Source organism: Cervus canadensis, chromosome 33, assembly GCF_019320065.1.
Source record: "Cervus canadensis isolate Bull #8, Minnesota chromosome 33, ASM1932006v1, whole genome shotgun sequence".
Classification (NCBI taxonomy): domain Eukaryota; kingdom Metazoa; phylum Chordata; class Mammalia; order Artiodactyla; family Cervidae; genus Cervus; species Cervus canadensis.
Window position 1 is genome coordinate 11,698,069 of NC_057418.1, and position 25,275 is coordinate 11,723,343.

Consider the following 25,275-nt stretch of genomic DNA (forward strand, 5'->3'; position numbering starts at 1 on the left):
CCAAGTTTTCTAGGTATTATAGAAGCTATCGATTAAGTGTCTTGTGGCCAATCAAACTCATTATGAGAAGGCAAGAGATTTTTTAAACATCTGAAGAATAAGAATTTTGTACTTTGTAAAAACTGAAAATAAGATATCCCTAATGTTAAATGAGTCTCTGCTACCCTTTATCTATATTAACTTAAGCTGACATTTTATCATAAGCACATTAAAGTGAAGACTAACTTACTGAAGCTGGAAGCCTGAGAAAACTCATTCACAGATTAGCCACATGCAAGTGTACAAATGAAACCACTGGAGAAAACTGCTCACTTTCTTTAATTCATTTCTCTTAGGCGTGGACCAACATGGTGCTAACAGTCCTCAATCAGATTCAGATCCTCCCAGACCAGACCTTCACAGCCCTCCAGCCAGCAGTGTTTCCCTGCATCAGCCAGCTCACCTGCCACGTGACTGACATCAGAGTTCGCCAGGCTGTGAGAGAATGGCTTGGTAGAGTGGGCCGTGTCTATGACATCATTATGTAGAAGATCCACCTTCCAGGCTCAAGGACAAACACTAGGAGGGTTTAGAGTATGTCTGCCAACCCAACTGATAGCATTTTCCCCACCACCAGCCCCAGTGTCTCAGAGAACACCCAGTCCGTCCCTAACTAATCAGCACTGGGGCTAATCCGGATATTAAGGTTATACATGGATGACACGAGTGATACTCTAATTTTGCAGAGCATTTCTGAAGAGTCTACATTCCTTGACACATTTCTAAATCTTATTTCCCAATGCATTTGCCTGTACTGTTATCCCCAGATGGGTCACTTTCAAGGACCACTCCTATGAAAACACTACATTGATCCATTATTTTTAAAAATGCAATAGCTAAAGAAATATCTGGTGGTAAGGCAAGCTGATGTACATGCAGACATCTCGTATCAGACATGATTAATTGGAGGAAGAACTGTATTATGATTATGAGTTCGGCAGGGAAGAAACAGTTGGAAAAAATGTATTCTTGGGTGTCTGAATCAAGAAAGGGAAGATTCACTTTCTCTGTAAAATATTCCAGAATATTTCAAAATTGTTCCTAAGTTGTCAAGGTTTTCTGGTTGGTATTTGCCAACTTCATGTAAGGTACTGTTGTGCCTTCATGTCCCTGCTTCTAAAGGAAGAAAGTTCTTTCCTGGCAGGGTTTTAAGTCTGTGGCATGGAAACCTTCGATGCATAGTACCCAGTGGTATTGGCTGATACAGTGCCAAATGACTTGACCGGCCACCCTAACGGTCCCACTAGTCTTTGCTTTTGCTCCCAAGGCAAGAAATGAAAAGGGAAAGCAAAAATGGTGCCTTAGTTCCTTGTTGCACAGACATTTCTATGCTCCACAATAATCTGAATATAAGGTCTAACATTTGGTTTTTAAGAAAACAAAACAACTCGTTTTATATCAACATGTTTGGAAGAAAGGAACTCAAGAATTCTCCATCCAGTAAGCAGACTTCTCAGGGAAGGGGGCAGGAAGTATGGGGTAGGGGGACAGTTGGAAGGGGTGGGGAAAAAGATGATGAAACCATTTAAAGTCTGAAAATATTAGACAACAATCATATAAAATTATAGTGGCATTCATATATGCTATAGTCTCAAAATAACAAAATTACAGGAGAAAAGGTCATAGAATGAAGTTTAGAAAATAAAGTTTTTCAATTTAAAATATTTCTCCTCTCTGGCAAATAGATTGGCCATCTGTTTGAGACCTTTTTACTCAGGCCATTATTTTAAGTGGATATTTATTTTCCTAATTATCACTAAATTAAAAGTTTGGAATCTTTGTCTTATTATTTATAGTATATTTAATATTAAATTATACAAGTGATTGCAATTCCTCAATCAAGCCCACTCATACACATTCTAAAGAGTTAGTTGCTAAGATATATGTCATAATTTTCCCAGCTCCTAATAATTATTGAAAACTGAACATCTCATCCCTAAAGCATTAGTTCTCCAGTATGGAAGTAAGGATTTAAAACCGACAGCTTTATTCAGTGCTAGTATTTTAAACTTTGTCTTCCATGGGAATATATAACTCTATACAGGTTAAGAGGAAGACAGGGCTCCCTGATTTATTTAGGCATTCTGAAGTAGAAAACCTTATCATTCGCTATGCCATCTAGAGATCACCACAGAATTCAGAAGATATGTTTCCAGTTCCACAAAACACTCCTTGCCTTCAGTTTTTGCTCATTAGACAATAATGCAGGTTTAGTGACAGATGAACAATTTGATCTTAACAGGCAATGACTTGTTGGGATAGCAGTGAGTGGTGTTCTGTACTTTTGACTTTGTGTATTTTTTAAGTGGAATTCAAAGATGGGTACTTTTTTTTTTTTTTTTAAACAAAAGCCATACACCATGGTTGTTTTGTTTCTTTTTATAGCTTAGCTAAGGTTCATTTCCCGGTGAACCTGTGAGTATTCCACAAGCTATGGGAGTGAGAGAGGAGCTTCAGCAAAGCAGAGTATTAGCAAATTAATTACAAAACATTTATACCTAGCACTTTTTATAAAATATAAAAGTTCTAAGGAAGCCAGTCTCAATTTATGAATGTCATGTCCTAGAAGTTGTTAACTGCTTAGAAATCAGAATTTATTCTCTATCACGGGATCCATGGCACAGTTATGAAAACAAGTTTACCCCACACTATGTTCAAACTCTGCTCTAGTACCAGCTTAATTACAGGTCCCAAGAATAAAAGATGCGAGAATGTACATCCATTCTCTACCTACAATTTTGTCAGAGGGTCTCAGTCCCTTCGCATCATCTTTTCTCTAGACCACCCCTAGGCCTACAGTGGTCTTCAGCCCATCTCCATTCCCAGCATGCACTGTGCACCACATCCATGTCAGATTTCAGCTGGAAAGTTAGCTAAGCCACAGTAATGCTTTTCAGAGGTATCAGCAGTTTTCAAAAAGGACATTGCTTGATGCAAATAATCTCCAAAGAATAGTACTTCAGGTCATAGTGAAGTCACTCAAATCTTCACAGGGGTGGAGAAGAAAAAGAGATAATTAAAAACCCGTAGTTGAGTGGTCTCTCCCCAGAGTGCCCCCTCAGTCCATCCCTCTTCCTGGTGTTTCTGCCTTTCCCCATCTCTTTCATCCTCTCCCATGGTCTCTGAAAGACCAAGGTCAAGAAAAGCCTTTGTAGTTTCAGTAGCTATTACCATATATTTTCAGATCTAAGCAGAATAAATTTTGCACCTTGCTTTTAATTGCCTGTATTTACTGCCAAAAGTGTGTTACCCTATGGTTGAGATTTATTCTTTTTATAATATTTCAGTAAAGTGTTCATCTTTTCCAAAATGAAGGGACTTCCCTGGTGGCTCAGATGGTAAAGCGTCTTCCTACAATGCAGGAGACCCGGGTTCAATCTCTGGGTCGGGAAGATCTCCTGGAGAAGGAAATGGTAACCCACTCCAGTATTCCTGCCTGGAAAATCCCATGGATGGAGAAGCCTGGTAGGCTACAGTCCATGGGGTCGCAAAGAGTCAGACACGATTGAGCGACTTCACTCAGTGAAGAAAAGTGTTCATCTTTTCCAAAATGAAGAAGCACTTGTAAAACTCAAGTGCAAAAGAATTCCTGACTGAACAGCCCAGCCAGTTACACCACACTCTACAACAGATTTCTCCTTGCCGTGGGAGATTTGAGGGAGGGCCAATAAATTGCTCACGGCATCTCTCCTACTTTGTACATCCCCTGATCAGCTTTTACAGATGCTTAGGCTACCTCTTTACACCCTCCTGTCATCTCTCCCCTTATGATTATTTTTCTGCCTTCTCCATCAATACAAAACTAGGACACCTTTTTACCACTTTGAGGCTATTTGACTGACCGACGCAGATATTAACATATATCAGCTCAGACTAAATCCAACATGACAAAATGTTAACATAATTCCATAGTACCTTTAAATTGAAACTTCTTGGTACAGTGATCACTAGGCTTTGCTATCGTTCTTATTGTTCTAAGGAGAGGGCTTATACAAAGTCAGCTGAGAAAATCACATAGCCTTAACTATAAGAAGGTAATGCAATTATGTTAATAGACACTTTTGACTTCCCCAAATACATCACAGTATTGCTCATGTAGGAAAGTTTTCTCAGAAAGAAAAATGCATTCATGTCATCAGTCCCATCAGACTAAGCACATGAAGACCTTTGTTTGGAATTGATAATAGTAGCAAGAGGTTACCAACAGCAGGGGTTGGGGAGACATCACTGAGTACTTCTGAGACTGTGGACCTTAACCTAGATTACCATATTTAACTCCCACAATAACACTGTGAAATCAGTATTGTTGTCCTCCTTTTTTCAGGTGAGGATGCAAACCCAGAGAGGTTCAGAAAACTTGTCCAAGATAACTCATAAAGGGTAAAGTTGGTTGCAAAAGAGATGTTTCTGAATTCAAAGGCCAAGGTCTCTCTACAACACCATGTCTACGTGCCACAAACACTTCAGTGTTTCAGGAAATTAACCAGTTAAAATAAGGTGAAGATACTTCACTGATGTCCCTATCTACAATGTTATAGAGATTTTTCAAATAGAATTTAAAAAAGAATAAAATAGTGTTTAGGCATAGTAAGGTCATATATAATATAAAGAAACCAAATCTAAACTTTTAAAACAGATCCTCAGTGGAAATTTTAAAAACTCACCAAATTAGGTGGAAATGATGGAATAATATTGTCCATGGCCAGATGTTATACAGAAAAGCATGACAGTCTGTGTCTGGAATGAAAGGATCTGTTGACCTTTTTCAGTTACCATTTAATCACTCCGAATAAAGTGCCCTGTAGCCACAGTGCCTCTCTACTTCCCAGGAAGTATGTGGGACTAAACGGTAGGTCATCGTCAAACTTTGGGAATATGCACAAAAAATGACCATTTTTCAAAATGCGCGTTCTCTGAGGAGGAAACAACTAGTCAGACACCATAGCTTAAAGATTCAGGTACTGTGGGCATCAGGTCACTATCCATAGTAACATACACTGTAACACCTAAATATTCTACTTGCTTCGTAGATAAGGAAACAGGCAAAAGGAAAACCCAACATATTGCATTAAGTGGATGACAGAATTTACATCTGCTTGGGTACCATTTAGGGAAATTTAGTGTGGCCTTAAAAAGCAAACGACTATTTTTAAGCACTTTTTAATTGGATATATGAGCTTATTATGTGGTTAGATGTATGAAACTGGGTAAAGAACTCATTTATAATTATGCCTCATCCAAAAAACAAAAATGTGTTCTCCTTGTTCACGAGTAGAGCAATCTAGAAAACTTTGTCTCTGTCTTTCTGTGAGATCCCTTTCCTCTGGCTATATTGTAATATATGTGTTTTATGTGGAAGTAACTAATAACTTAATCAAGATTTTTGATTAAAACACCATCTAGATTTCCAAAATACAATGATTACTTCAGGGAAGATAGACAAAAAAAAAAAATTCATCCCCTGGGATAATGTAAGAGAAACTTACTTGAGAACAATGCCTAATTTCCTTGTAAAGAGGGGCACTACTTATTAACTGAAGAAAAACACACCACTCGCACCATACAAAACCTTTCCCCTCTATCTTTGTATAATAATGCAAAGTGGGGGTTGGGTGGGGCCGGGGTCCAGAAAGGAGAGACTAGCTGGCCATATCTTACTGATAAAACTGCAGTCAGCTTCTGCTGAATTCCATCCAACTCTGGTCATTCCAGCCGTTTTTAACTACCAGGAGTTACTTATACTATTAATTCCTGTCCTAAAGGTTCAAGCAGTGGTTGTCTAGTATCTTATGACTTTACAACAGTAGTTGTCAAACTTTAGCACACATCAGAATCACCTGGAGGGTTAAGACACAGATTCCTGGGCCCATGCCCAGAGTAGCCAATTCAGTAGGCCTACGGATTTGCATTTTGCATTGATTTTCTAACAGTTTCCAGTTGACGCCAGTGCTGCTGACCTGGGGACCACACTTTGAGAACCAATGCCTGGAAAAAGTTTCTAACTACTCCCTTTAAGATCAGCCTGACATATCAAGCACTAGAGAAAAACTGAACTTCCCCTTGGGCAGACAACTTGGATTCTCTACAGCATTCCTGTTCAATCTTCCCAGTTTCCAGGTTTATCATGCCAACAATGGATTTTTACAAGCTAGAAGACAATGAATGTATACATTCTATGGAACAGTGAGATCAGTGTGAGCTTCTCGTCTTTGTATTTAGAAACATTAACTCTATGGACAACCTTTTGTATCATGTTGACTTTTTGACTTGTACTGAAGGTGATTTTAAAGTATGTAGTGTTTTAATTTCTTCTGTCCACACAGTTTTGATGAGATGTTTCCATGCTGATTCCATCATAACCTTGGCTCCTGGCTCTAGAAATGTTTGAGTCGTTGCTCCCTTGCCAGTAGTTTTATATCCCTCATCAGTCACCAGAATATCAGCACATCAAGATGGTATCATACTACTTGGTGTGCCTTCATCTTTCACTTAACTGTCTGGTGTAAATTAATATTTTAATTTCCTATGTATCTGTAAAGAGTCTACCAAATGGCTTCATGGGAATTTGCAAACTGAACCAACTCCCTTCTGAGTAGCATATGTACCTGTTTTAAGGACTTTATGGTAAATATGTTATGTTCGTGCACATATCTACCCAATCGAGACCATATCTATTATCTCATCTTCCAAATGATGAGAAAAATGTCCAAGTGCATCAGTATGTTTTGGGAGTACAGTGAAATCTTAATCATGTTACATATAAATGGGGCCTTAGTTTATCTCCTAACTCTTTATTCACTTTGGAAATTCTTTTTCTATTAAAAAAAAATAAGAAAAAAAATTAAGTACCTTAAAATAATCTCCCTTTTATAAACATATTAATTACACATAATTTTTATTGGTTCAGTAAGTTTCTTTAAAGACTTCTTTTTAAGTATCCTGACATTATTTAAACTGTTATATAAGAGGAAAATAATGACTATATTTACTAGAATTAGATGAGAAAGCGTATCAGTGTCAATGTTGTCGAGGATTGAAGTTTTTGCCTCGGTAGATGGAAATAATTTGAAGCTTTCCTATTGCAGTTGCATTTCCCATGATAATTTTTGGAAATTATGTGTGCATTTAGTTATTTTAATAATAACTGATATTGAATTAAATTTTAAAAGTTAATCTCTAGAAATAATTTTTGTCTTACCAACTGGTGCCAAAAAGGGGAGGGAGGAATCTAAAGGCCAGTCTTTTGAACTAACATGTGAAGCATTATTTTCTCTTCACATCAGAAGTGCATGGCCCTGACTCCACCAGCCGCCAGTGGCCGCCATGGCTGCCTCATGATCAAGCGCAGGCAACTCTGTCCCTCCCTCTGACGTCTTTCATCCGATTTTTGTTGGAAGAAGTTCACTCTAATAAAAATTGGTTTCCCACAAAATAGGTAAAATTGGACAAAGGTTAACGCTTTTGGTATTTTGGGTTTCACTTTGAAACCATGTGGTAGAATTCCCAGGCATGGCATGATCGGGGCGGGAACAAGTGCCCAGAGGGGAAGGCTGGTTTTGTCTGGTTTTGTTTCTTGACTTGTTTTTAGTGGGAGGGGAGAGCCAATAATAAGAAGTTTCTTGCCCTAATCGTGCCGAGAGATGATTTTCCTGCTGTTCTAAGAGGAATAGACTTAGATAAATTATGTTATAATCGGTTCCCCTACTACCATTTCCCACTCTTAAATGTAAAGCCAATGGGTGGTAAGGGTCCTTTTATTCTTTCTTGTATTATGCCAAAGACTAGACTTGTTTTCTTTGAAAATTATAAATTACTGAAGCTTGGTATAGCCATAATGATTTGAGTCAGTATACCATTTTATCCATAGAATGCAAAACTCATCTTTGCAATCCCCTGCACCAGGAGCCTTGAAGCATTTTGTTTACCCCAAAGGACTTGTCAAGGAAGTACAGCTTTTGTTTTGCCTTCTTATTCAGTCAGTTGGTCACATTTATTTTTTAAAAAATGAAAACTACTGTCCTTTATATGTTGGTATAACTATTTGATTTGATATAATCTGTCTGTTGTTTAACAGGTTCCTGTAAGCAAGCTTGCAAGTGTATTTTGTGTACATTTTATCTGAGGTGAAAATGAAAATTCTAAAGAGAAAATATTTTAAAAGATACTGTATTTATGTTGCTTGTGTTGTAGAATAAAGACTCAGATGCATTAAAAAATCTGGTATGTGAAACCATGTTTTTCACCGAATAAATATATCAAAACAATCTATGTAAATATCCTGTTTACAGAATTCTGCTAAATGAACTAGGTTCCTTTCTTTGGTGTTTGATTATTCTGAAGAAACTCTCCCCTCCAACTATAATTTGGAGATAGTCACTGTTGATAATTTGGTGAACACCTAGAAAATACATCTGAAGAAAAAAAATGTATATAACATAGTATTATATATAATATACAATACTATATATAATAGAGTATGTAGTTATATATAATACTGTCTATATGTACTTCATATACACCATTGGTTCCTTTTTAACAATGAGGGCTTATTTTGCAATGTTATTTTGATGCTTATTTTCCTGAGAATGGATATCAAATTCAAATGAGTAGATATTGATGTAGTTTATTTTAAAAAACTAAATGAATGCTACCTTGTTTGTTCATAAACAACCAAATCCCTAAATTAATAGGATATCATCATTAAAATATAATATTAAAAAGAACAAGGCCTTTTTAACTTTTTTTTTTTTTCCTTTTTAACTTTTAATAGCCACTTTTAACTTCATTATCTTATTGGATTGCAGTTTTTAAAATGACTCTTTCAAAAGCCTATTAAGAGCATAAGTCTAGGAATCATCATACCCAAATTGTAGAAAACAGCAATTTGGCCACTAGAGGGATCAAAGCCATACAAAATGGATGGAATCTGTGTATATGACCTTATTAAGTCATGATTCTATCATTCTGTCACACACTCTGGTAAACTCAGTTGTACTCAGTCCCTTCCATTGTATGAACAAAATAAAACTAAAATAGACAGTAACATACTTTACATAAGGACAACACCAACAAGGGACCAGCCATGTTCATAGAGAGCTGCGGCAGCATAGAGCAGCTCCTGGGACTCAGCCAGAAAAGCTGAGGTCACATGCTAAGCTTTGCCCCTTCCTGGGAGTAGGAAGACCAGACAACACTTTTGTACAGAGCTCAAGGTTCCTACTCCATAAAAGGAATATAAATCTCAACAGGCTGTTTCAAGATAAAAACTCCAGTGTTGCAGTGCTTTATAAATGCTAATGCCTAATAAATGCTAACTATTATGTGTTAGAGAATAACCCGTTTCATAACTAACCCCACTATTTTGCAAGATGATTTTATACTTGAGATCTAGTGTGTACATATTCTTGACATTCACATCCATGAGTGTACTACAACACAGAAGACTTAATGTCTTGTGCCAGTCTTAAATGAGGTCAGCAGCTCATACGCAGATCCCTTTAACTGAACATTTTAGAAATAAATTCGAGGTCAAAACCAATTTTTCTGTTATTAATATCCAGCAATAAATACAATATGTGCATAAATCTATATGTATTTCTTTAGAGACTGGATATGCTTCAACTATGTGGCTTATAATCAAAACTTCTGTTATGATTTAACTTTGATAAATATTTCATTTCACTCATCAGAAAATTCACTTTCCCATCCAGCCTAAAGATAGATTCAGTACAGAAGTGAAAATAAAATTGAAGTCTAATGCAATATTGTGCCTTTTAAATATTGACCAACATTCCTATTCTCTCAAGCCTTTGGAAGAGCACTCTAAACATGCCTTTTATCTCTACTTTGTTTTTACCATATTTCAAGATTCCTAGTTACAACATCCAATCATTTGTGCCCTGAGTCTGCCCTGCTAACTTAATCTGGTTGCACAAAATGTTTGGTTGTCAGAGAAACAAACTATCCAATTTAATGATCTCATCCAAACTCAGAGATGGTACTGGCATAATTAAATTCCAGAGAAATTTAGAGCATTTTCTAAATCACAAAAAAGTACTATTTCAACATGAAGAGATCAGATTTATAACAGTTTAGAGCAGAGAATTCAAATATTAAACTTTAATTGATTTTTTTTCATTTATTTTTATTAGTTGGAGGCTAATTACTTTACAACATTGTAGTGGTTTTTGTCATACATTGACATGAATCAGCCATGGATTTACATGACCCAGCAATCCCACTTCTGGGCATACACACTGAGGAAACTTTAATTGATTTTAATATGGTTTTACCAATACATTATTTGCTATATTGAGCTATTCTTGTAACTAGTGCAAATGACATAACGAAGTAAAACAACATCCTTTTGCCGTTCTCTCCAGCAGAGAATAATCTTAAAGAAAATAAATTAGATGTTAAATATTGTAATACAGAAGCCTCCAGTATAACTCAACTTGAAAAAGTAGGTATTGAAGTTAATTTACCAATTATAAAGGAACAGATACTATTGGATATACTGGAGTTAACAGTTTAATAGTCTAAGGTTTGTTTTAATCAGCTCCTGAGATGGCTATCGAATCAGTAAATACTAATGGATTTTCTAATGTAACAATGAATTATAAAAATAGCATTCTTCTCAAACCCTACATAGATTTATTTTCTAAGTAGAAGAAATATATCATTACAAATGTCTCATATCAAAGTTATTTAGAAATAGATTTCTTGGGAAACTGGGCATAGCTGACATCTGTTCAGAATCTATTCAAGTAGATAGTTGGTTCAGAGGTCAGTGTTTCAGGGGAGGGCGAGGCAATGATGGGGCTGAATGACCAAACTGCCTGTGAGATTCTTGGAGGAGGAGGAAGGGAGAGATGACATTTCATTTGGGTTGTGAGGGAAGGGTGTCATGGAAAGGAAGAGGGTAGACAAATTCTCTAAGGGAAAACCATGAGGGAAAAGAATTCCTTCCTCTTTGACTAGAGCTGAATTCCCTGGGCTAGAAGAAAGAGGAAGAAGGGGTTTAGCAGCAGACAGGCTGCAGGTCAGGGAGGGCCTCTGCATTGGCCAAGCTATAAGAAAAGGCAGGCCTGCAAGGCATTCCTTGGCTGCAGTCAGGCCAGATAGCATGGAGAAAAAGTCCCAAACCCCATGTGTGGCCCAGAGCAGCAGAAAGATGGTATAGAAGTAGCAGAGTGATCAGCCATCCTGGCAGAATGAGGCTCAGTACATTTTTTTAAGTTACAAGAAAAATAAAAAACTAAAATTGAAATTTGATACATGAACTTGTGGACCGAGATTTACATCAGCTTTTGTAGTGAATTACCTAAAATCATGATCTGGTTGGGTTTACAAGGCAATTGGAATCAGCAGTGGGTGGGGGTAGGCAGAGATAGTCCTACTAATGCAAATTCATTTCCAAGGAAATGCCCAGAGAGTTGGTGCTTGAAAAGCTCTCCAAGTCCAATGTCGTTAGCCCTTGGCAGTATCAGAAAGGTTGCTGCCCACTTAGGAAGCAAGGGCTGGCTCATCAGGTCCTCTTCCTCTAAGGCCCCAAATTCTCTCCCCTGGGATGTATGAGCTGTTTATGACAGAGCAGAGCTCAGTTCCTCCCATCTGAGGGCCTCAGATGCTGCATGTAAACCAAATGTATCCTCCACCTGATTCCATAGCCTCCCTTCTACTTGCTTATGGGTATACTTGGGCATCTCACCTCCCTTCTGCCAATGGCTGCTTTAGTCCCACTTTATATTTTAGCTAACCAGGAAGACATCCCCCACTTTATGTGAATTTTTTTTTATAACTCATAGTTACTCAGTCATGTCCAACTCTACAAAGTCCACGGGGTTTCTCTGTCCATGGAATTCTTGAAGCAAGAATACTGGAGTGAGCGGCCATTCCCTTTTCCAGGGCATCTTCCTGATCCAGGGATCTAACCTGGCTTTCCTGCATTGCAGGCAGATTCTTTATCACTGAGCCGCCAGGGAAGCCCATGAGGACTATCAGTTCAGTTCAGTTGCTCAGTCATGTCCAACTCTTTGCGACCCCATGGACTGCAGCATGCCAGGCTTCCTTGTCCTTCACCAACTCCCAGAGCTTGCTCAGATTCATTTCCATTGAGTCAGTGATACCATCCAACCATCTCATCCTCTGTCACCTGCTTCTCCTCCTGTCTTCAATCTTTCCCAGCATCGGGGTCTTTTCCAATGAGTCAGTTCTTCATATCAGGCGGCCTAAATATTGGAGTTTCAGCTTCAGCATAAGTCCTTCCAATGAATATTCAGGACTGATTTCCTTTAGGATGGACTGGTTGGATCTCCTTGCAGTCCAAGGGACTCTCAAGAGTCTTCTCCAACACCACAGTTCAAAAGCATCAATTCTTTGGTGCTCAGCTTTCTTTATAGTCCAACTCTCACATCCATACATGACCACTGGAAAAACCATGGCTTTGACCAGATAGACCTTTGCTGGCAAAGTAATGTCTCTGGCTTTTTAATATGCTGTCTAGGTTGGTCATAGCTTTTCTTCCAAGGAGCAAGCATCTTTTAATTTCATGGATGCAGTCACCATCTGCAGTGATTTTGGAGTCCCCCAAAAATAAAGTCTCTCACTGTTTCCATTGTTTCCCCATCTATTTGCCATGAAGTGATGGGACTGGATGCCATGTCTGAATGTTGAGTTTTAAGCCAACTTTTTCACTCTCCTCTTTCACTTTCAACAAGAGGCTCTTTAGTTCTTTGCTTTCTGCCATAAGTGTGGTATCATCTGCGTATATGAGGTTATTGATATTTCCCCCAGCAATCTTGATTCCAACTTGTGCTTCATCCAGCCCAGCATTTCTCGTGAGGTACTCTGCATGTAAGTTAAATAAGCAGGGTGACAATATATAGCCTTGATGTACTCCTTTCCTGATTTGGAACCAGTCTGTTGTTCCATGTCCAGTTCTAACTGTTGCTTTTTGACCTGCATACAAATTTCTCAGGAGGCAGGTGAGGTGGTCTGGTATTCCATCTCTTTAAGAATTTTCCACAGTTTGTTGTGATCCACACAGTCAAAGGCTTTGGCGTAGTCAATAAAGCTGAAGTAGATGTTTTTCTGGAATTCTCTCGCTTTTTTGATGATCCAGCAGATGTTGGCAATTCGATCTCTGGTTCCTCTGCCTCTTCTAAATCCAGCTTGAACATCTGGAAGTTCATGGTTCATGTACTGCTGAAGCCTGCCTTGGAGAATTTTGAACATCACTTTGCTAGTGTGTGTTCCCTCAAGACGGCAGAGTAGAAGGATGTACACTCATCTTCTCCTATGAGAACTCCAAAATTACAACTCACTGCTGAACAACCATCGACAGGAAAATGTTGAATCCCACCAAAAAAAGATACCCCACGACCAAAGGCAAAGGAGAAGCCCCATCAAGACAGTAGGAGGGGCAAAATCACGTTTAGAATCAAACCGCATACCCACCAGAGATGTTCAGAGTGCTCAAACAAAACCACGTAGATCACATAAATTCAATTTTAGAACTGTAAATTATTCCTCTATATAATCTTCATAAAGTGAAGTTGCTCAGTCGTTTCCGACTCTTTGCAACCCCATAGACTGTAGCCTACCACACTCCTCCATCCATGGGATTTTCCAGGCAAGAGTACTGGAGTGGGTTGCCATTTCCTTCTCCAGAGGATCTTCACCCAGGGATCGAACCCGGGTCTCCCGCATTGTAGGCAGACACTTTACCATCTGAGCCACAAGGGAAGCCTTCATAAAGAACATAACTGGACAAAAGCTTACTGAGTGGCTCAGTCTCCATCAAAAGCATGCCTCCCCTCACCTACGACCCCACCTACTTCCACCCTGAACTAGCTCAGCTACCATGGACAGTCTCCAGTTGTAATGTACATAAGAATCATTTGATTGACTGTTGAACTTGCAGGTGTCGAGGTTTACCTCAGGAATTCTCACAGTAAGAATGGCATGGGGCTCAGGAATCTACATATTGACAAGCTTTCAAAAAGATTGATAGCCTATGGGATCACTCTTAAAAAATTATCCTATGTTTGGTCTTATTCTAAGAATCTAGTTGTATATCTGATGTATAGTATGTCCTAAAATTAAAAGACTGTAAGCTTGGTCCCTCAAAGAAATTGTGTAGATAGAGGCCCAGAAATGGGTTGCAGTTGTTCAAGAATTTAAACCCCCAGGTAACTCTACTTTACAGCAGAGATCCGTTACTTGGGTATGCATATAATTAAGCAATTCACAAACAAGAAAGAGAAAAATATAGCCTTATTTTTACTGACTTCTGAAATTTAACATGTCATTATTTTGAAATGTAGGCAGCAAACCTGTGATGATGGCAGGCCAAGCGACTTGTTACCACAAAATCACAGATCTTTTCCTATTGCAAATCCCTCAAAATTTTCATATTTGGGAAGCACTTGAGTCACTATCAGAACCACTGCTAAATCTTGTCATTTAATGTGTTAATGGGAAAGAATTTGTACACAGTACTGTTTCAAAAGTTGAGTATTTTGATAGATACATTGGTTTCATTTGTAATAAAATATTCTACTCTATGTGTTTAAAGATATTTAAAACACTAAAAATTACTCTGAAAAGAGATTTACAGACCTCCTCAAACAGCAAAGGAATCTGTGGCACAGTGTCAGTAACAGAAATTCTGTTCTAGGGTGATTGTAAGGAAGGATGGCTATAAATCTAGGGTAAACTCATCAAGCTGTTTGGGGCATGTGCATTTCCTCTCAGGTCACCTTATATTCTGTTGTGATCACCAGGGAATCAGAAGTCCTAACTCCCAGTGCCAGACCAACACAGGGTGTTTGCAAGCAAATTACCTTGGAGTTTCATTCTCTCATCTCCATGTGACACAGCTCCTGAAGTGATTGCCAACATCCATTAAAATACGAACAACTCAGTTTCCTAACCAAAATTCTGATGGCAAGGCAGCTCCTGTAAAGTCTCACAAATGCTCCTGCTTTGGAGAGATTCAAATGAGGAACAGTACTCAGATTTTGTTCCTACTCCAAAGTATCTCCCTGCTCAAAAGTTTACTAAAAATATAACTCTGTACATAGCCATGAATTTCACACATTTTTTTAAAAATTTCACTTGGTCTGGGTTTTAAAGTTCTGTAAGAAAAAAGAATTTAACAGTAGAAAAATTCAGTGCTTTAATGTCAGGATTGACCCTTTAAACTAAAAAAATAAAAAATAAATGAATAAGTAAATAAACTAAAAAAATACTAGTCTGATGTAAATTTTTAAAACTGCTTTGAATTAGGAATATTTCAAAAATAAAAATAGAGCTAACAATGTTTAAAGATGACATGGGTAAAGTGTTAATCAAAAGATTGAATTTTAAATTCTTATCCAGATTCAGCTCCCTATAAGTGAATATACCAAACATTACAGGTTTGGAAACAATTTGACCACTAATTACTAGGCTAATAGTCATTGTAAGATATTCAGTACCTAATTCTGGCAATAACTTTACTAGGAAAACCTGAGAGATAAATGATCAAACTCATTTATCATCACAATCTCATGCTATTAGTCAATGGACTATGAAATAAATCTAGGAGAACTTCACCTATGACATCAATACTGAAGCAACCAGTGTTGACTAATCGTTTCTTCATTATATTTTTTCCTTATTTTCATTTTAAAAATGAATTTATACACCACTGAAGTAAGCTGCTTAAGAAAGGTGAGACCAAGAGGACAGAACTTTCCAGAGGAATGGGAGTCTGCTGTTCCATGTTTAAATTTCTGATAGACTATTTCCTGCTTAAATGGAGCATGAGATGGTAGGGAATCTAATCAAGCTCCCAAAACCATATCCTCACTATCTCAATACTCAGACTGTACTAGACAATGTACTTGCAATATTTCCTCTTATTCTCACCAAAACACTGCAAGGTAAGTGTCTCAGGTCACATTTTACAGGTGGAAAGTTAAGGCTCCAGAAAGTGGAAGGGAGCATAAGTTGCTGAAGGTCACATGACTAGCAACTGACAGAGCCAGAATCAAACCCAAATCAGTCTGACCACAAAGCCATGCTCTCTCCATCACAACATGATGCCCTGGGGTGAAAATGAAATTAACAACCTGGATAAACCCCTTTCCAGTGCAGCATCTCCAATCTCAATCTGTTGAAATCACCCACAAACTTAAACGTCAGACCTTTTTAAAAAATCTGTATTCTCAAAATAATTGTGTTACAGTAGTCCTCAGGATGAGAGACAGCCTGGTGTCACAATCATGAAAAGTGAAAGTGTTAGTGGCTCCGTCATGTCTGACCCTTTGTGACCCATAGACTGTAGCCCACCAGGCGCCTCTGTCCATGCAATTCTCTAGGTAAGAACACTGGAGTGGGTTGCCATTTCCTACTCCAGGGGCTCTTCCCCAGGGATTGAACCTGAGTCTTTTGCATTGCAGGCAGATTCTTGACCATCTGAACTACCAAGGAAGCCCCTATGACCATGAAAAATACCAAATAAATCCATCTGCTACAAAAATAAGCAGCACAAAATTCAACTGATGGTTGTATTCAACCCAACAATCTAGCACTTGCAAAAGGATGATTTGAGAGAGGTAATATTCCAGACAAACATAAAGGTCATTTTAAATATCCACAACTTATAGAATTTCTAATTTTATTCCTGCATTAGGCTATGCTGCTGAGAAGCAGTGTATTTAGACCAAATTATCTCAGCTTCCTCTAGAAATGCCTCCACTGAATTAAGATTTAATGTTATACCCACAGCTTTTAAAGAGGGTCGATATGAGAAATCGCCAAGCTTGTCCTTCATAAATCTATATTAATAGCAGGTGCCCATTACATTACTCGTTTGTTTTCTTATATAAGGAACCACAAGGCCTGTTTTTCCAGAATTGAAAACCAGAGTCTTTGATAATAATTATTTGATCTTATACTAACTATTGACTTTTCAAAAAGTAGGCAATTGCTTGCTCTAGTTTTTACTTTAACTTTCAGGAAACTCAGAGCTAAATTCAGGCTTATATGGAGAACAGTGTTGAGGAGCAAAGGAATAACAACCTAACTGGCCCCATGTTACTTACTGCATATCTTAGCTCAATTTATTTACTCTTTACAATAACTCAACAAAGTACATTCAATTCATGTCATGTTACGGCAAGAAAAATGTACTGAGGTAACTTTCCTAAGGCTGCCAAGCTAAGAAAATGGAATCCAAGCCCAGGTCTGATTCAAAGTTCAACTCTTCCAGCCATGTGGAAAGAATCGTTTCACTCTTATCCTCTGGTAGCACTCATCACCCTGCTCTCTAGTTTTGTATTGTTTTTATTTATGAGCAACCTTGAAAACCTTCTTGTAAGCAAGTGATATATAAATCACATGTAAATAAAATATTGGGCTGGCCAAAAAGTTCATTCAGGTTTTTCCATTACATCTTATGGAAAAACCCAAACAAACTTTTTGGTCAACCCAATATTTTCCCAAGAAATATGTGATCTAGCTAACTCTGTAATAACTGAAACCATGTCCCACAGGGCTAAAAAGCCTGCTATGAAACTGTGTCCCATAGGCTTAACGGAAAGTGGTAAGTAACTGAAATACTTGAGCTTGTCTCAGAACAGTCAGTAATGGAGCAGTTTGTTAAAAACTCTTTCAACTGCAGGTCAGAAGGGAGTGACATAATATATCTAAGGTGATTAAAGGGAAGAACTTACAACCAAAATTACTCTGTCCAGCAAGGCTCTCATTCAGATTCAGGAGAGATATCAACAGCTTTACAGACAAGCAAAGCTAAGAGAATTCAGCAGCATCAAACCAGCTTTACAACAAATGCTAAAGGAACTTCTCTAGGTGGGAAAGAAAAGGCCACAACGAGAAACAAGAAAATTACAAAACGGGAAAGCTCACTGGTAAAGGTAGACATACAGTAAATGTTGGGAATCATCAACACACAAATTTGATATCTAAATGAGTAATCACGAGAGGAGGAGAGTACGAATGAAGGACATTTGAAATGCATTTAAAAACAAGAGACCAGCAACTTAAAATGATTGTGTATACGTAGAGACTGCTATATCAAAACCACATAGTAGCTGCAAACCAAAAATCTGTAATAGAAAAAAAGAAAAAGGAATCCAGACACAACACTAAATATGAGTCATCAACTGACAAGAGAACAAGAGAGGAAAGGAAGATAAAAGATCCACTAAAACAAATGCAGAACAATTAACAAAATGACAATAAGAGAATACATATTATAATTACCTCAAATGTAAACAAATGCTCCAACTAAAAGACAAACTGGCTGAATGGATACAAAAACAGAACCCATATAGATGCTGTCTACAAGAGACCCGCTTCAAATCTAGAGACACATACAGACTGAACGTGAAGGAATAGAAAAAGGTATTCCATGCAGATGAAAATCAAAAGCTGCAGCAGCAATAAGACATATAAGACAAAGTAGACTTTAAAGACTGTTACAAGAGACAAAGGACACTACATAATAATCAAAGGATAATTCAATAAGAAGATATAGCAATGTAAATATATAGACACCCAACATAGGAGCACCTCAATATATAAGGCAAATACTAACAGCTATAAAAGGAGAAATCAACAGTAATGCAATATAGTGGGAGACTTTTAACACCCTACTTACATCAGTGGACAGATCATCCAGACAGGAAAATCAATAAGGAAACACAGGCCTTAAATGAAACATTGGACCAGAAAAAACAGATCATTCCATCCAAAAACAGCAGAATACATATTCTTCTCAATAAGGAACATTCTCCAGGAAACATCGCATGCTGGAGCAAGCCTCAGTAAATTTAAGAAAATCGAAATTGCATCAGGCATTTTTTCTAATCACAATGCTGTAAGATTAGAAATCAACCACAAGGGAAAAACTGCAAAAAACACAAACATATGGAGGCTAAACAATACACTACTAAACAACCAACAGATCACTGAAGAAATCAAAGAGGAAATCAGAATATTCCTAGAGACAAGTGAAAACCAGAACACAGTGATCCAAAGCCTATGGGATACAGAAAATAGTTCGAAAAAGAGAAATTGATAGCAATACAACCTTACCTCAGGAAAGAAGAAAACTCTCAAATAACCTCACCTTAGGCCTAAAGTAACAAGAGAAAAAAGAAAAAACAAAACATAAAGTTAGTAGGAGGAAATAAATAATAAAAATCAGTAAAAATAAGTGAAACAGAAACTAAAAAGCAATAGAAAATATTAATGACACTAAAAGCTGGTTTCTTTGAAAAAATAAACAAAATTGATAAACCTTTAGTCAGAGTCATCAAGAAAAAAAGGGAGAGGGCCCAAATCAATAAAATTTGAAGTAAAAAAGTTACAACTGACACCACAAAAATACAAAGGACTATTATAGATTACTATGAGCAATTATATGCCAGTGAAATAGACAACCTAGAAGAAATGAACAAAACTTAGAAAGATACAATCTCCCAAAACTGAACCAGGAAGAAACAGAAAATATGAATAGACCAATCACAAGTACTGAAATTGAAAATGTGATTTAAAAACTCCCAACAAAGTCCAGAACGATGACTTCAGAGGCAAATTCTGTCAAATATTTAGAGAAGATTTAACACCTATCCTTCTGAAACTGTTCCAAAAAATTGCAGAGGGAGGAACACTCTTAAACTTATCCTATGAGGCCACCATCATCCTGATACCATAACCAAAGAGACCACAAAAAAGAAAAGTATGGACCACTATCACTGATGAATATGGACACAAAAATCCTCAACAAAATACTAGCAAACTAAATCCAACAAGACATTAAAAAAATTATACACCATAATCAAGTGGAATTTATTCCAGGGATCCAAAGATTTTTCAGTATCCACAAATCAATCAATGTGATACATCACATCAAGCAATTGAAGAATAAAAACCATATGATCATCTCAACAGTTGCAGAAAAACTTTTGATAAAATTCGATATCTATTTATGATTTTTAAAAACTCTCTAGAAAATGGGTATAGAGCAGTGGTCCCCAACCTTTTTAGCACCAGGTACTCATTTTGTGGGAAACAATTTTTCCATGGACCAGGGAGGGAGGATGGTTTCAGGATGATTTAAGTGCATTACATTTATTGTGGACTTTATTTCTAAACTAATGCAGCCACTGATCTGACAAAAGGTACCAGTCTGTGGCCTGGAGGTTGGGGATTCTGGGCATAGAGGGAAGCTACCGCAACATAATAAAGGCCATAGCTAACATCATTCTCAGCAGTGAAAAGCTAAAAGTATTACCTCTAAGATCAGGAATTAGACAAGGATGTCTATTCTCACCACTTTTATTCAACATAGTTTTGGAATTCCTAGCCATAACAATTACAGAAGAAAAAGAAATAAAATGAATCCAAATTGGAATAGAAGTAAAACTATCACTGTTTGCAGATGACATGATACTACACATATAAACTTTTAAAGACACTACTAACTAATTAAATGAATTTGATAAAGTTGCAGGAACAAATTAACATATTTTATACATTAATGCATTGTTGCATTTCTATACACTAACAAAAGGTCAGAAAGAAAAATTAAAGAAACAATCCCATTTATCATTGCATCAAAAAGAATAAAATAACCAGAAATAAACCTACTTAAGGATGCAAAAAGCCTGTACTCCTAAAACTATATAATGCTGATGAAACAAATTGAAGATGACATAAACAAATGGAAACATATATTGTGTTCTTGGATTGGAAGAATCAATAGTGTCAAACTGACTATGCCACCCAAGGCAATCTACAGATTCAATGCAATTTCTATCGAATTACCAAAGACATTTTTCACAGAACTAGAACAAAAACATTTAAAATTTGTATGGAAACACAAAAGATCCTGAATAGCCAAACTAATCTTGAGAAAGAAAACTGGAGTTGGGGGAATCAGGCTCCCTGACTTCAGGCTATACTACAAAGCTACAGTCACCAAAACATTTTGGCACTGGTGCAAAAACAGAACAGTGGAAGAGGATAGAAAGCCCAGAAATAAACCCATACATCAGTGGTCAATTAGTCCACAAAAAAGATGGTAAGAAGAAAAAAAAAGTCTCTTCAATAAGTGATGCTGGGCAAACTGGACAATGACATATAAAAGAATAAAATCATAATATTTTCTAACATGATACATAAAAATAAACTCAAAATGGATTAAAAACCTAAATATAAGACTGCTTAGTCACTTCAGTCATGTCCAATTCTGCGTGATCCTATGGACTGCAGCTGCCAGGCTCCTCTGTCCACGGGATTTTCCAGGCAAGAATACTGGAGTGGGTTGCCATTTCCTCTCCAAAATATAAAACTGTGTCCTGTAAACTCCTAGAGGAAAACACAGGCAGAACACTCTCTGACATAAACTGCAGAAATATCTTTTTGGATCCATCTCTTAGAGTAATGAAAATAAAATGTAAATTAAAAAAATGGGACTGAATTACACTTAAAAGCTTTTGCACAGCAGAGAAACCTTAAACAAAATGAAAAGACAACCCACAGAATGGGAAAAAATGTTTGCAAACAATGCAATTAACAAGGAATTAATCTTCTAAATATAAAAGCAACTCATACGGCTCAATTAAAAAAAATAAAAAAATGGGAAGATCTAAAAAGACATTTCTCCAAAAAAGATATACAGATAGACTAAAGGCCCACGAGAAGGTGCTCAACATTGCTAATTATTTGAGAAATGCAAATCAAAACTACAAGGTATCACCTCACAGTGGTCAGAACAACTAACATCAAGAAGTCTACAAATAATAAGTGCTGCAGAGGGTGTGGAGAAAAGGGAACCCTCCTACACTGTTGGTGGGAATGTAAATTGGTACAGTCACTATGGAGAACAGTATGGAGTTTCCTTAAAAAACTAAACATACAGTTATCATATGATCCTGCAGTCCCACTCATGGGCATATATCCAGAGAAAACTCTAATTTGAAATGATACATGCACCCCAGTGTTTGCAGTGACACTATGTACTGTAAACAACATTTGAAAAAAACATAAGTGTTCACTGACAGATGAATGGATAAAGAAGATGTGGAATGGAATATTACTGAGCCATAGAAAGAAACAATGCTGTTTGCAGCAACATGGATGGGCCTAGAGATTATCACACTAAGTGAAGTAAATCAGACAAAGATAAATATCAAATGATGTTGCTTATATTCAGAACCTTTAAAAAATGTTGAAAATGAACTTATTTAGAAAATACAAACAGACTCATAGACTCTGAAAGTAAATTCTGGTTACCAAAGTGGAAAGGTGGTGCGTGGGGGGCAGGAGTGGTAGTGGTGGTAAATTAAATTTTGGGATTAACATATACACACTACTATATATAAAATAGAAAATCAACATCAAACTATTGTAGAGCACAGAGAAATCTACTCAACATTCTATAATAACCTATTTGGGAAAAGAATATGAAAACAAATAGGTATTATGTGTAAGTGAATCATTTTGCTATACACCTGAAACTAACACAACATTGTAAATCAACTGTACCCCAATACAAAATTAAAAATATTTTTTAAAAGGACATACTGTATTGTAAATAAATAAAACTTTTATCACACACACACACATAAGCAGAGATCTACAGAAAGGGTCATTTACTATGGGCAGAGCTCATCATGAGAGTGAAGAGGAACTGAAAAGCCTCTTGATAAAAGTGAAAGAGGAGAGTGGAAAACTTGGCTTAAAGCTTAACATTCAGAAAACTAAGATCATAGCATCTGGTCCTATCACCTCACGGGAAATAAATGGGGAGACACTAGAAACAGTGTCAGACTTTATTTTGGGGGGCTCCAAAATCACTGTGGATGGTGACTACAGCCATGAAATTAAAAGACACTTACTCCTTGGAAGGAAAGTTATGACCAACCTAGATAGCATACTAAAAAGCAGAGACATTACTTTGCCAACAAAGGTCTGTCTGGTCAAGGCTATGGTTTTTCCAGTGGTCATGTATGGATGTGAGAGTTGGACTGTGAAGAAAGCTGAGCGCCAAAAATTGATGCTTTTGAACTGTGGTGTTGGAGAAGACTCTTGAGAGTCCCTTGGGCTGCAAGGAGATCCAACCAGTCCATCCTAAAGGAGATCAGTCCTGGGTGTTCATTGGAAGGACTGATGCTGAAGCTGAAAATCCAATACTTTGGCCACCTCATGTGAAGAGTTGACTCATTGGAAAAGACCCTGATGCTGGGAGGGACTGGGGGCAGGAGGAGAGGGGATGACAGAGGATGAGATGGCTGGATGGCATCACCGACTCGATGGGCATGAGTTTGAGTAAACTCTGGGAGTTTGTGATGGACAGGGAGGCCTGGCGTGCTGTGATTCATGGGGTCGCAACGAGTCGGACACGACTGAGCGACTGAACTGAACTGAACTGAGCTCATCATGTAATGGCCCAAATTCCAGTGTAGGTTATCCTTCTGGTCTTGTCTTTCAAATCTGTTATTTGGAGCTGTGAGCAATAAAAAAAAAATTAGGGTTGGCCAACCAGCATATGGTATTTTGTTATAGCTGCTTGAATGAATTAAGCCAGTTATCTTCTAAAGTTGTACTTATATTGCTCTGATCCAGTTATGGTACTGATCTATAATTGCTCTCTTATCATTAAACTCATTTTCCATGCCAGTTCTTTTCTAGACAAACTCCCTTATAGTTTTTCTTTGATAATGCCATGTTTCTAAAAGTCAGGTGGGAAGAAGTTCAGGACAACTCTAGACTCCCCACCATCTGCTTCCACACCACTGTTCTGCTTCTTATCAATCCTGTCCTTTTAAACTGTTGATCCACTTTGTTTCACACATTGTAGTCATCTTTCTCTTCTGTGTTTATTCCATTTTCTATCCCAGCATTCAGACAAATGTCTTTGTGTGAACATGTTTTCATATTGCTTGGACAAATGCCTAGTATTAGCGGCATTGCTGGCTCTTAAGGTATATGTAGATTTTACTTTTTTAAAAACATGTAAAGCTTATTTTTCCCCCAAAGTGGTGATACTGTTCTGCATGCCTAGTAGCTAGTATGAGAGCTCTAGTTGCTCTGAATGTGTGTCAACATTTGTATTGTTAGGAAGATTAAAATCTTGTTAATCTTATCCATTCTAGGGAGATATGTAGTGACAGCTTATTGTAGTTCTAATTTGCATTTCCCTATTGCCTATGATGTGGAAGATCCTTTCATGTGCCTATTTTCCACTTTTACCTCTATTTTGGTGAAGTCATGTTTGTTTTACTCACTTAAAAATTATTTATCTTCTTACTGTGTTGTAAGTGTTCTTTTGTATTATGGATACAGTCCTTTATCAGACATCAGTCAGTTCAGTTCAGTCAGTTCAGTCGCTCAGTCGTGTCCAACTCTTTGCGACCCCATGAATCGCAGCACGCCAGGCCTCCCTGTCCGTCACCAACTCCCGGAGATTACTCAAACTCATGCCCATCAAGTTGGTGATGCCATCCAGCCATCTCATCCTCTGTCATCCCCTTCTCCTCCTGCCCCCAGTCCCTCCCAGCATCAGGGTCTTTTCCAATGAGTCAACTCTTCACATGAGGTGGTCAAAGTATTGGATTTTCAGCTTCAGCATCAGTCCTTCCAATGAACACCCAGGACTGATCTCCTTTAGGATGGACTGGTTGGATCTCCTTGCTGTCCAAGGGACTTCTTCAACACCACAGTTCAAAAGCATCAATTTTTTGGCGCTCAGCTTTCTTCACAGTCCAACTCTCACATCCATACATGACCACTGGAAAAACCATAGCCTTGACCAGATGGACCTTTGTTGGCAAAGTAATGTCTCGGCTTTTTAGTATGCTATCTAGGTTGGTCATAACTTTCCTTCCAAGGAGTAAGCATCTTTTAATTTCATGGCTGCAGTCACCATCCGCAGTGATTTTGGAGCCCAAAAAAATAAAGTCTGACACTGTTTCCACTGTCTTCCCATCTATTTCCCATGAGGTGACGGGATCAGATGCCATGATCTTAGTTTTCTGAATGTTCAGTTTTATCAGACATAGGTTTTGTAAATCACTGTCTTGTCTTTTCATTTTCTTAACAGTTAAGTTTGAAAAGCAAAAGTTTTAATTTTGATAAAAGTTTTAAGTTTTGGTAGGTCATGATTTTTATATCTCAAAGAAATCTTTGCCTAACTTAAGTCTATAAAGAAATTCGTCC

At 37.5% G+C, this 25,275-nt stretch overlaps 1 protein-coding gene and 1 long non-coding RNA gene across 6 annotated transcripts in view; one reads left to right on the forward strand and one right to left on the reverse strand.

Moving 5' to 3' along the window:
- The window catches only part of ARFGEF3 (ARFGEF family member 3), a 176,981-nt gene extending 168,674 nt beyond the window's left edge, over positions 1-8,307 (forward strand). For all 5 annotated transcript variants that reach the window (XM_043457044.1, XM_043457045.1, XM_043457046.1 and 2 more), the window contains one exon: positions 336-8,307. In XM_043457044.1, the coding sequence (XP_043312979.1) occupies positions 336-527 (192 nt within the window). In that variant the 3' untranslated portion in view covers positions 528-8,307. The remainder of the gene's footprint in view (positions 1-335) is intronic.
- LOC122433954 overlaps positions 1-25,275 on the reverse strand; it is a 66,546-nt gene that overhangs the window by 17,322 nt on the left and 23,949 nt on the right. The gene's annotated exons all lie outside the window — the stretch shown is intronic.